General features: G+C 39.7%; 2 protein-coding genes across 3 annotated transcripts; both read left to right on the top strand.

Moving 5' to 3' along the window:
• The first annotated feature begins 91 nt into the window (after positions 1-91).
• Positions 92-2292, top strand: LOC106657607 (GATOR complex protein NPRL3). The gene is made up of 6 exons (XM_014379206.2): positions 92-333; positions 418-683; positions 749-844; positions 924-1476; positions 1553-1729; positions 1810-2292. Exons 1-6 carry the CDS (start codon positions 172-174, stop codon positions 2200-2202), a joined length of 1647 nt encoding a protein of 548 aa, XP_014234692.1. The 5' UTR covers positions 92-171; the 3' UTR covers positions 2203-2292.
• A 494-nt stretch (positions 2293-2786) lies between these two features.
• On the top strand, positions 2787-12282 carry LOC106657656 (hyphal wall protein 1-like). 2 transcript variants are annotated; one of them, XM_014379273.2, is made up of 6 exons: positions 2787-3025; positions 8003-8832; positions 8912-9377; positions 9453-9610; positions 9694-9861; positions 9944-12282. In XM_014379273.2, the coding sequence occupies exons 2-6, from the start codon at positions 8127-8129 to the stop codon at positions 10465-10467; spliced, it is 2022 nt and encodes a 673-aa protein (XP_014234759.1). In that variant the 5' UTR covers positions 2787-3025; positions 8003-8126; the 3' UTR covers positions 10468-12282. The 2 variants fall into 2 exon arrangements, with proteins under 2 accessions (XP_014234759.1, XP_014234758.1); XM_014379272.2 differs by lacking the exon at positions 2787-3025 and adding an exon at positions 4067-4558.
• Positions 12283-13573: the final 1291 nt, after the last annotated feature.

Genomic DNA, 13573 nt, shown 5'->3' with positions numbered 1-13573 from the left:
TGGCTGCTGGTAAAGTAGTTACCAGTTTCCGGATTTAATAACCTCGACGTCTGCTAGTTCTTATTAAGCTATTGATAGCCTACATATCAACAAAGTGCAACAGCTGACGTTGTATACAACATCCATTAGTTGAGAAAGTTATGTAGCCTCAATCATAAAGTCATTGGTACAATGGAAATAACTCCCTTGAGCATAATCTTGGTGAAGAGCGATAGTAAGGGTGATAGAATGCTATTCCGTTATCCTCATTCAACAAATCATCAACGAGACTCAAGTCAATGTTTAAAAAAAAAAAATCCTTATTCTATGATAATTGCTGAAGACTCATTACAAGTTTGAATTTTTATATATTAAAATAATCAAATTTTTTGTGTCATAAAATTGTAAAACAAAACTTTTCTTTTATTTCATGAATAGTCAATACCATTTCCAAATTCAACCAATGACAATTTGACAGGCTTGTCAGATGAAGTTTTGTCAACTTTATTTGCCGTCAAACCAGAATTATGTGAACTAAAATTTGAGTTAAAAGTTAATGATGTAAGATTTGTGGGACATCCAACTTTGCTCCCATCAAGGGGTCCCAAAGAAATAAACTCATCTATGTTATTTAATGTTGTTTTTGCTTTACCAGCACAAGCTAGTCAATCTGTTGTTAGATGTTATTATGATTTGAGTAAAAGGTAATTAAGAACATTTATTTTCGTTCAAACAAATTCTTAAATTATTATTCAAATTTAAATTGCAGATTAGGAATAGCACTGAGGCATGAAGAAAAAAGATGTAGCTTTTTAACAGAAGAAATTAAAGTAATGGTTTCTACGCACGATGAAGTTGCTGCAAGGTAAACCTTGTATCTAAAATCTTAACTTTTTTGTGTGACGATAGGTTTTAAACTTTTAATGTTTACAATTTCTGTTTAGGTCAGAGGAAGAAAGTGACTCAGATGAATCACCATATGAAACTATTTTACAAAAAAGTTCATTAGCTAGAGATTTAAAATGTATTTTTAACAGTTTAAGTACCAGTGGAATTATAAATATTATGATTAACAAATGGATACAAGTTAGTTTTTGCCTTCCTCAGAAAGTACATCAAACTCATAAAAAAGGATTTATTGTAGACCCAGAGATTATCAACCAGTGTTTAGATAGTCTAAGGCCATATCATGGTCTACTTTTATTGACTGAACCGATGGATCTAATGGACTCGTTGCCAACAGACCATTCACCAGCCTTATGTAGACTAATTCAAATGTACAATCCTTTAAAAAGTTTGCAAACTTTAGCATTAGATTCTGACTTAACTCTAGCACAAGTATTTCAACTTACTGGTCATTTAGTTTATTGGGCCAAGGCTACTGTTATATATCCACTGTGTGAAAGTAATATTTATGTAGTTTCACCCGATGCTGTACTTACGGATCGAATGTTGGAAGCTTTTTCTGAACAATTTCCAGGAATGTGTTTGTTACAAGTGAGATACAATAAATATTTTTGTTATAATAAGCTTATCAAGTTAAATGGCAATGATTGAAAATTTTAATTTTTAGGTAATTAGTGATTTTTCACTACCAACGTCCATAAGCCAAAAACTCAATCCTCTCATTCAACCACAACAGCAAACGCAACTTGTTAAAATGATTATTTGGTTGTTGAAAAATCACTTGCTGCTACAATTGCACACTTACGTGCAATACATGCCTTCCGTTCATGGTAGCTCTCCTGTTGTACGTATTACTTTGTTGTCGTGTATCAAAATTGACTAATTCACTTATGAAAATTATTATTATTACGTTTTTTTTTATAGAATACGGGCGACGCTATAGACGGTGCAAGCCCTACCGACGGATTACCGGACGATGAATCCGGAGCGGGTTTGGACGAGAGTACCTGGAGCTTGAACAGCACTCTGAAAGGCACCCCGACCGAATCGAACACCGATATGCCGCAGGAGAAACGCGACGACATTTATTCGTATCAATCGGACGCGTATCCGTCGGACGACATAATTTTGCTGGAGCGGCTCTGCAGACTGGGATACTTCAAGGGAGGTCATCACCTGGAGGAGATCATGTATCTGGAAAATATACGTCGCTCGCAATTGCTGCAGATATTGGATAAATTCAGGGACGTTCTCATAACGAGCGAGAGCGAGGATCCAGCGATGGCTTTGTTTTACTCTCAACGCGCCGCTCTGTAAATACGAAAAAGTATTCGTCGTGTATAATAATGTAATAAGTTGTAAATACTTTCACAGATCGACGCCCATAAATCATTGATCTTATATTTTTATAAATCGCTCGAGCTGTATGTAAATGAAAAAATGTCTATCCTCCCTCCAATAATCGCACCTGAAAATGCATTCGAATTTGCCGCTCGCGACGGCGGTATCGCAGTTGCATACAACTGAAAACATGGCGCCGGTGACTAGTCGACGTAAGGACAGTTAATCAACGGTTGATCATACTGCGTGTTACCGAACTGCAAGGCCGCAAGCAGTTCGAATAATTTCTTCGTTATAATGTAGGTGTACTCGCGTAGCAATCGGGATCGAGATTCGGGGGACGCTCAGCCAAGAGAAAGAGATAAAAGATAACCGTCGTCGGGTCACACAGTTGCAGCACAGATACACGCATGGGGGAACAGACGTGTGGTGGATTCACGGACGCACCGCCGCGCCGAGTCTGCCGCCTACACAGGCATTTGTGTATTATCATCGCGCCGCGCGGAGGATATATAGTGCGTGCGTGCAACCGATAGAGCAGTATATAGAGACACCGCTGCTGCTGCTGCTCTGGTCGCTTTTTATTCGATGCCTAGCGGCTCGCGTGATACGAACGTTCTCTCGTTGCATTGACGCTGCTGCTGCATTTTTAGCGCTTTGCATATGTTTTTTTGAACGCTCCCGAGGTAATTGGAAGCGATCTTTGTGTTAGATCTCGTGTCGTCGTACATCGTCGGATAAAGACATCGCCAATCGCCATCGTCCCGGCACGTCCCCGCATCGGCTCCAATAATACGAGGTAAGTCCCCGTGTTTATATATCTCTCTTGCATCACGGTGTACATCCCGACGCGAACCATGCGTGTGAACTTGAAGCTGCTCGCTCGAACCGATAAGATACGCGATGGTGTGTATGTGTGTGTGTGTGCGCGAGATTAGACTTTTCGCGTGTGTGTGAAATGCGTTCGTATCAGTGCAAGAAGTGCGTGATATTATGTGTATATACATAGCACGTAACATAGCGTGCCCCGCGAGTCGAATGGCAACATTGCCGCATGCCCCGCGTCCCATAACACAACGGCTGCGAGAAAGAGACGGAGCGAAAACCGACGCCATCTAGTTCTCGCGGCCGAGTTCGTGGCCCGTCAGATTTTTTGTTGTTTGCCTCCTCGACGCAGCTCGAAATGTTTACGACTCCGTTGCGGTTGAGTACGATTGTCAACACGGCTTTGTTTTGTCTCATTATGTCTCAGTGTTGAGCATCTCCTCGCGTTTGGTCATAACCCTAAATAGAATCGAATGCGCTTGTTGTGTTGGGGCTTTGCTTTGCGGCGGATGGATATCGAAGGTGGTACGCGTGCGCGTTAGGAGTCATCGCCGCCGCCGCCGCGTTCTTTTGGTCGGCGACCGCCTAATAACAATAGCTCGTTTCATCATCGAGTTAATGAAGATTAACATCCTCTCTCAGAGAGAAAGTATTGTAGTAACGCGTGTCAATTTTGTTTTTCCTCGAATCACCGACTCCGCGTGCAAGACGACGCTCTCATCATTGACAAAAAGCTGCTGCTGACAAAAGCACCTCGAACGCGCGTGCTTGTATTGCTGCAGTTACGAAGGCTTAGGCAGCAAGCAGGGCTGTACACTAGCGACCGCGGTGGAAAATTCTTCAAGCATTTTGAGGATTATACTCACTCACGCACACACAGACAGACAGAGAAATGTAACGCAGAGAGTAACCAAGTATTATATTGTGTCTCTATACACCTATATAGCTTACGCGCATTGCCGCGGAACAGGCACCGCTCGCGCTCTCTCTCTCTATCTCTCTCGCGCTGCCTGTTTTATACGTGTTGTGGCCATCGGCGTATAAACACCTCGAGAGAATAATTCGTCGTTTCGCGCTCGTTCGTTCGTTCGTTCACTCCGAGCGAGCAGTGCTTCGATCAATTTCTGTGCTGTGTGCTTCGTGCGTCGTCTTAGTCGCGATATAGCTTCACCGTATTATACACTATAACGCGTTATATGCCTCGCGTTTCTTCGTCTTTTGTGCCGAATTCTACCGATCCGACGAGTGTTTTGTTGTTGTGACATTTCCACTTTTCCTGCCCGTCGTGCTTCGAAAATCGGCAGCGACGAGTGCATCATCATCATCGTCGTGTATACACCGTGTGTGTGTTTTGACGTGCAGAGAGAAGGACACGCGAGGAAAAGTCGTTGCGAGCTCAAGAGAGGAGGAGGCAGGCGCGTGCTGTCTGTCTCTGTGCGCTCATCGACTCTTCTAGAACTGATATTCTCCGAGCTCTCGCAGTGTGTGCTCGCATCTTCGTCAACTGGTAAAGTAGCGAGAGAATTTTAATACGCGAAAAATGACTCGTACCGAACGTGTGTGTGCATCGCGGCAAGTGTTTTCCCCCCTGACCTGCCTCTGTCTCGAGTGCGTTTATAAATTGATACACACACACACACACAGATGTGTACGGCCGGCGTACGCTTGTGTACGTATTTTGGCGTGCGCTTATCTATATATATATCATGTGTCAGCGACGTCGGTGTTATATATATAAAACAGAGGCCAATTGCAATTTTTGCAAGCCAATCAAAGTAATGCTCTCTCGCGCGTGTTCGTTGAAAAATGGCCCTTTTATCAATGCTGCTATACTCGGATTGCGTTTCCTTCGCGAAATAAAAATAAATAAATAAACACCGTGTGCGAGTGCGTCGATAATTTGCGCGGGACAAAACGAGTGTAAACATTCTTTGCCGGTGGAATATATCTGTATACATGTATATCGGCCCATGGGCACACACGGGAGACTTTTCAGTCTCTCTCTCTCTCTCTTTCCCTTTCTCTTTATATATCGTACGTCGAACGGTGTATATATACTGTTTCTCTCTATCTCGCTGTGCTCGCGGCGTTGCGCGCGCGAACGAAAATCGAGAAAAGAAGAGACAAGAGAGAGAGAGAAAGAGCTAACGAACGCGCACGCTTTGCTCGCTCGGCTCGCTTGCCTCAATGCTGCTGCTGTCTCATTGCTCCTCTCTTTTTCTCGAATGTCCGTGCAAAGCAGCAGCAGCACTCGTTCTCTCTCTCTCTCGCTCTTTCTCCGATGCCCATTACATACATATATAGCGCTCGGTCGGGCGCGCGCGCCGCGCACAACCCGCGCACACAGTGGAATGCCCCTGTAGTTGTCTTTTCGAGGCCCCGCTCAAGAAAACGATACGATAATGTGCGCCTCGCAACGCATACGTACATACACGTATATCTACACATATATATAACGCGCACACACACTGTATATAATACGGAGCCGCTATATACTTCTTGCGTACGCACACATACACACATACACGTACTCGTATGGGAGCGCGATACATTGATATATAGTTGCCACCGACGCCGTCGCAAGCGCGCTCGTTCGCCGCCACCGCCACCGCTGATATGTCTTCGGCGTTGACTCTCCTCTCCACTCTCGTTCGTCTCTCCTTTGCCTCGTATACGAATTTCGTTACTGGCAAAGTGCAAATATTCTCGCCAATTACATGGAAATATCAACATTATTATATCGACTCGCTCGATGAATCCAATTCCCTCTCGCACTCGCGTATTCTTCGCTTATATGCCTGCATCGTTTTCACTCGAACTCGCGCCTGAATGCATCGTGTACTACGCGTACGTCAGTGTCAGGGAGAAGCTCGTCACCGCGTTCGTATTATATTATCATAAATAAAACAGTGCGTCAACACGTCTCTCGCTATTTTTTCTTTCTTATTCCATAACGTTATCGTTCAACAATGACACACTCGGTCTGCGTAAGCCCCTGCGCCACCTCTTACATAGTAGTAGTAGTAGTGTATTATAATTTGCATCGCTTCGATCCGACGTACAATAATTAGCACGAGCGATCCCCGGCTAAAGGCTCGCGCGCGCACGCCTCCTCGTCTACCGGGAAAAGGCAGAGTTGCTCCGTGTTTCTGTACATCGTAGATTACGTATATAGACGACTCATCATTGACATGTTGACAATCGCGATATAGGTGTAATATTATAATACGTATTTGAATGGATTTATGCGCAGAGGACAGAAAGTTTGGCTTCTCGCTCTCTTCCCCTCCCTTGGATCTATCTGACTATACACACGCGAGTGTGTGTGTGCGAGTGTATGCGTGATAAAAGTCTCGAGCGAGAGCGGCATTACCTCCACACCACCGCGCGCAGTATACACCGAGATTATAAATGTATCGCGTATTCTCCAAGTCGGAGTTGACGCTACCCACACTTGTATGTATACACACACCATATACACGCAGCCAGTCAGCCCCCAGTACGTGTGTATGTAATGCATGTATGTATGTATGTGTACACACACACACTCGCACGCGCACGGCAGCCGATGCATTCGGGACTGCGCCAGTGTGTTGACGTTGTGGTAGTTTGCGGTGCCAACGAGAGGCGCTCAGCCTCTGCGTGTGTGCAGCTTTTGCAAAGACGACAACTATTGGGTGGTACTATATATATTACGTGCCTTGTGCCAAAGTCGAAATTCACATTGTGTACGTATATACGCGAGCATAGTATTTCTGCGTGAGTATATTTTCTATGCGATTGTATGTGCGCGTATATACATTATAACACACACACAGACAGAGTCACACAGACAGTAAAGGCGGCGGGTGCGCGCGCGAGCGGCTTTTAGAAAGAGAGACGCCGCGAGAGAGCAGTGTATCATCCACAGCTCCGATCGAGTCCGTGTGTGCCGCCGATGCACTCCTACGTACATACACACGTACACGTTCACGCGAATTCGGATCTCTGTGTGCGTAAAATCCAAAAACCTTAGCCCCTTGTAATAATACGCGGTACGCGCATCGACGTTACCGAGTCGCATCTTTCGGCGTTTTCTGCTCGTAAAAGTGGACATTTTTTTTCGACGGTGAATTGTTGTGATTACTGATTCGTGTGTGTGTGTGTGTCGCGCTGTACAGTGCTACTCTTCGTAAAATATAACTATACATACACACCTAACCGAGGCGACTTAACAACAGAGGCAACAGAAAGAGAGAGAGAGAGAGCGAACGGTGCATGTACAAGGCACGAGCCAACCAGCGAGCCTCTCCCCCGTGAACCTCGCGCTCTCTGTATATATCCTGCGCCGTGTATACATACACCACAGCAGCAGCAGCAGCAGCAGCAGCAGATCAGTTGACTTGTAAATCCAGTCTTTTCCTTCCCTCATTGTGTATCGCGCACATTAAAGTATTGTGCATTATACCGTGGCACTTGCTATCTGCCCGCTGTCAAATCCAAGTATTTCGAGGTAAGCTTATAGCAAGCCCGGAGGTGCGGATTTTTAAATAATGCCGTGCGTATTATAACGCGAGAGAGGGTATATCTGTAGGAACTACTCGTGCCATGCCGGCTACTCCCCGTCCCGCGCGCTCATTTTTATCGATAATTTAATACGCAGTTTACACGTAAGCTGCTGCTGCTGCTGTAGTTGTTGTTGTTGTATATGCACTTTCATTCGTATTTTCATCGAATTGTCAACACCTGTTTGTATATCTTGACGCGTTTGATTCATGCCAGGCTACAATAATTAGTAGGATTTCCGAATCTTTTACGGGCGCTTGAGAGATGCGGATGAATATCGATTTTCTCTGTAATTTGCAAAATTAATGAAACGAGTGACTTGATCCTTTATTCAAAACAACGACCAGATTCAAATATTTAAACGAATAAACTTGAAAATTATTGTTGTTTTCTTGTTTTGTTGCAGATAAAATTCATCCAGTTAGCTGATGACTTGATTCAATCATTGTGATTCGATCACGTGGATGATTTGCATCATATGATTGCAATTTATTGGCTTTTCAATTAGCCACTTTCTTTTGTATTGGGATATGAGTGCACCTGCAATCAAATCTTCAATGCCTGGAGTAGGGACCCCCACAACTCAAACGAGTCACAGCATGTTGCCCATGAACATGGTGTCTCAAAAAATAACACCGTCAGCTGATCAATCGGCAGGCAGTATAAAACCACTGACCAATCAAAATTTTTCACCAAACAACCAACCGCTGAGTCTGATTCAAGAGCACAGGCCATTGTATCAACCGCCATTCACAAATAATACTTCGACTGACCAAATGAATTCCGAGGTGCAGACTCCCAATCAACCAACTCAAGTCAATCAAGTTAATCAACAGCAAGCGGTATCAAAAGAAACTGATACAGTGACCCAAGTAACTGATAATAATAAGCTTACTCAAAATGGTACTGAACCTGCTAAGGAGAAACCAGAGGCAGCACCAACCACAGTGACACCAGCGACTACTGTTGCCAGTACAACACAAGTAAACACAACTACAACCAACAAAAGTGCACCTGTCACAGACGTTGTTGTACCCGCTACAAATGCAACTACAAGTCCAGCAAAAGCAGCACCGACTGTAACTACATCACCTGTCAAAGTAGCTGCTACAGCTAGTGAGCAGAATAAACATGTAACTGCCAATAGCGAACCAACACCAATTTCAAATCAGCAAACAAGTCCTGTAAAACCTAAACCAGAAGAAAATGTGCCCCCGAAGGTCGTTGATAATCAAGGTATGCATTACAATCATTAAAATTAGACTTGGATCAATAAAACTTGAAAAATAATCTGAAATGTATAATTTTTTAACAGTTTCAGCACCTACAACAGAGGAAAATAAACCTGCTGTTACTAACAATCAAAAAACAGAAACAACTGAACCCAAAGCAGAGATTGTGGCTAAAGAAGCTCCAGCTGCAGCGGTTGCAAAAACTGAACAAGATACAGCTGCAAAATCTGAACCTACTACTCCCAAAACTCCTCAGAAAAATGTAAAAGCCGAAAACTCTGAAGTAAAAACAGAAGGAACACCTACAAAAACACCTGTTCGAACTCCGGCCAAGCGAAAACCACGCGAGCCCAAATTGAAAACTCCCAGTACTCCAACTGAAGGTTCCGCAGCTAGCTCACGCTCGAGACGTGCTCGAACTCAAACGACTCCGTATCAGGCACCGTCCGCGACATACAATAAAACCCCCAAAACTCCTGCTGCGTCAACGAGTAGAAGATCAGCAGCTGTTGCTAAAGCCCAGGATGAAAAGTTGACCATATTTTACAAGTTAGTAGGAAATGAATACAATGAATTATTCTAGTTATTTCTTATCATATACCTAATTGAATATTTTTATTTTAGAGGTGAATTTCTCGCCGTGAGGAACGCCGATGGAAGCTTTTTCGTTTGTCAGGCTAATCAAAATGTCTATAAATCAAGCAAAAAGATTAACGTTAGATGGTTATCTCAAGATAAAGATAACGGAGAAATATATACGCCAGATTTTTACGATTATATTGGTATGTTATAATATCAATTTCCGTAGTTGCAAATTAAATTTGAATGAAATAGAATGAATTATAAATGTTGATTTCTTTTTTAGATTTTGATACTATCTTGACAAACCTAAATTTGAATAAAGTGGAAAAGAACAGATATCAATTAACGAAGTACGAGTTGCTGAGAACTGAGAATATATTGAAGAGAGCTATAGACGTTGAAGCAGGAGTTACGGAGAAACCTCCCGTAACCGAAGAACATCCAGATGGCCGTGAGTATTATATTATTCAATTATCAATCTATAGAAATTGATAATTTAATGGCATCAACTTAATAATGAATTTTTGTTGCAGTTGATTTATCTTTGTATACAGACGAGGCTCAGTTACAGAAAAAACGTAAGGCCGATGCTGCTGCAAAAAACAAAAATAAGGCTAAGCCTAGCGCAAAACGACCTCGTAAAAAGAGCCAGGAATCTGACTCAGATGAAGAGGAAGAAGACGATTCCGATGATGGAGAAACTGAAAATGCGAACGATGATAGTTCATCTGATGACGATGATGACGAAGATGCCATTAAGTCGGCCGATTCAAAACGTAAATCGGGTAAAAAACGAGCCCTGAATCGTTCAGCTATGTCGCAAGCAACGAAGGTAGCTAAGGGTCCAACCAGAGCGGAACGTGCCCTTAATCGGAGCAAAGGACCTGTTGGTCCCAGCACGTCTGGAATGGCTAGTTCCAGTAGCACCTCGACAAAAAAGAATGAAACAAAAAAATCTGCAGAGACAAAAAAACCGACGGCAGTAAAATCAACGTCTAATGCTGCAGAGGCCTCTGCTAGTACTTCTAACTCGCGCAGAGCGAAAGCACGAGGTTAATTTGTTGTTAATGTTGCTGTAGATCAAACATTGTCTTGTCCAGTAATGTCAGTAATTCAACTCTCGTACTTTGTAAAAGTATTCATTTCACAGTTTTTTTAAAACCTCTACTATTCTACTTGGAGCTCATCTATTCATACTGAATCTATAGCGGCAGACAATAACACTACAGCTGTAACAACAACTATACCGGAGGTGACCACAAATACGCTATCTAACCCGCCATTACCAACAGTAGTCGAAATTCCTTTCGATGACAAATGCTGCAACATTGAGTGGCCGTCCATACCCGGCATAATACAATACTAGACGGCGAGGGATTATTCCGATCACTTTTGTGCAAGAAACGTCACGTCCTCGTGTGTAGAGACAATGGAGCCTCGTCCTAGTTCAAGATTTAATAAGTTGCATTATTAAGCATGAAGTTGAGCGCTGCGGTAGTGATGCGTCAATGAAAGTGTCAACGTTTATCCTACTTCGGATTATTAATTGACTACAAAGAATGAAATTCATTCGACTAGCACATGGCAATCGTGATTTTTCCACTTCTATATAAATATAAAAATATTGGATGATTGTGGTTGTCTGTATGTAAATATGAAAAATTGCTTGGGACAAAATTTGAACCGAGTAAATAACGAATATAAATATAAGTAAATTATGAAACTCAAAATTAAAGTGGATAAGAATTTGAATTATTAAAGCCTTCTGAATATTAAGAAATTTTGTTTAGATATTAAACGAAAATATGATGAATTATGCATTGATTTATCTTGATTTCTTAAAATAATTGTATGGTTTTTAATGCTAAAGTTGCATTGTGCTTTAACAATTAAAAATAGAACTTTTTAATTGAAAGTATATATATAAAGATGAAATTTATATATATAAAATATATTAAAATAACATGTACAAATTTGTGTATGTGAATGTTGAAGAAAATCTGTATGACAGAAAAAAAAGTTAAAAAATTAAGTAAAAAAAGAGTAGCAAACTCGCAGCAATCACAGTGACGTTTTGAATAATTCAAAACTTGAAAAAAATTTAATAGCCCACTAAGTATATTACATATAAACATATTTATATATATACTATGTAAGTGTATTATTCCATGTACGAGGGCTAATGTCATCTAAGCAATTTAATAAGTTTGAAGTGTTGAAATGATCCAAACGGACTAAGTATTCAATTGAAAAAAATATTTTATTTCGTTTTATGTTTTAATATTTTAAAAGTATCAATAGTTTACTTTTCAAATCTTTATAAGATCTTTATTTGCGATCGCAATCGTATTATGTTGTTTCAACAATTAAGATTACAACTTGAAAGTCTCAGCTTGAGAGAAAAAAATACATTTATGATGCAATTTGTATTCAGATGGTCTGTGTTTCCAAGGCGTGATAAATACGCTTGTTTAGGATAACCCAGATGATCTCTGTTCTGGTGCGCGTTTAATTTAGCTACTTTTATTATGTCTAGCTTAGATAAAAATTTCTAGAAACTTAAAATTTATTTTGAGTTGATTGTATAGATTTATTATTTTACCTTATTTGTACTTGTCTTTTGTCCACGAAATAACATTAAACCAGAGTGTATATTTACCGATAATATAGCACATTAGCCTAAATTTTAATGTAAGAAAAATTTGTTAAATGTAGCCATTGTTAAATTTCAGAATGTATTCATATCACCGCATTATGATCTTGTGAATAATTTTGAAAATAAAAATAACTTCAATGGATAAAATTGTAACTGTTTTACAAGATATTTATAACTTTTTACAAGCATAGATACAGTAAAAAAGTATTATTAAGATTTCACGCTTTAACTACAATCATTATTTTTACACAATCCATTTACGAATCACTTAGTCACATACATAGAATTTTAGAGTAGACTTTACATAGTATACATTGTTCGTTTTCATTAATAGCGAAATTGTGATGGTCCAATAAAATGATTTATTTTGGATCGATATGATACTATCAAATTTGCTTTACTCAATTTCAAATCAAATTTCAAATCTAAAAATAAAATAAAACTATGACTAACAACAAATTGAAAGCTAATATCATTTATTCTTTTATTATAACATCTTTCACAAAGTTAGCAGAAAAATTCAACTCTTTTTTAATGTTATTATCACCATTACAAAATACATTCAACATATTGTAAATTGTGCATTAGCTAAAAATAGTAAGCGACCTTAATAATAAAGGTACTTTCTTTGAAAATATTTGTGACCCACATTTTAGTCATAACAAATTCTTACATTCAGTTACCTTGCTATTCTCGTCAATATAACTATAATATCATTTTTTCTATAGAGTTTTGAAATATTGCTAACAACTGACAAGCTATGCACAAGTATCGTGGCTCGTCTCAACATTCTATTATTCATTTATGATAATTATTTGAAACGATGTACGCTTTTTCTACCATTTGCACTACTTTATTAATTTCAACAACACTCATACACTCATTTAGTCTTTACTATTTTCATTGTATCGAAGTAATATGTCTTTTTATAATACAGTCATGATAGATATACAAAGTTTATAGGGTAGAACGTGATAAATCATAGCGTAACCGGACATAGTTGAAGGCACGCGCAAATCACGATTACTTCAGTTTTCATAAATCATCTTACGGTCGCAGTATGACTTCAAATAGTTTGAAAAACAATAAAGTTCTCGAAGAAAATAAAAGGTTTTTATAGTTTTTTCATTCATCGTAAGAAATCATTGATAAAATAAATTATAAATGATTAGACAAATTTTTGCAATAATTTAACACTCGAGACGAGATAATACAAGGTCTGTAGAAGATTAATTTCCAAAAAAAATTAATAGAAAAATCTTTTTAACACAGAAAAGTGAATATCAGTTAAATAAAATTTAGAAGTATTTTCATTATTTATGTTTATATTACAATGTTCAGTAATTTGTTCGCATTTTCATTAGTATTTAAGTACCACTTATATATTGAAACTGGTTAACTTCGTAAGTATAACTGTTTAATAATTTTTATAAAATTTAATTATTGCACATACTTAAAAGAAAATTTTAAATCTTTCACATTCACATTTCGTAATATAAAATTTATA

Source organism: Trichogramma pretiosum, unplaced genomic scaffold (genome assembly GCF_000599845.2).
Source record: "Trichogramma pretiosum strain Unisexual culture from Peru unplaced genomic scaffold, Tpre_2.0 scaffold90, whole genome shotgun sequence".
Lineage (NCBI taxonomy): Eukaryota > Metazoa > Arthropoda > Insecta > Hymenoptera > Trichogrammatidae > Trichogramma > Trichogramma pretiosum.
This window is presented reverse-complemented; position numbering and strand designations above follow the sequence as displayed.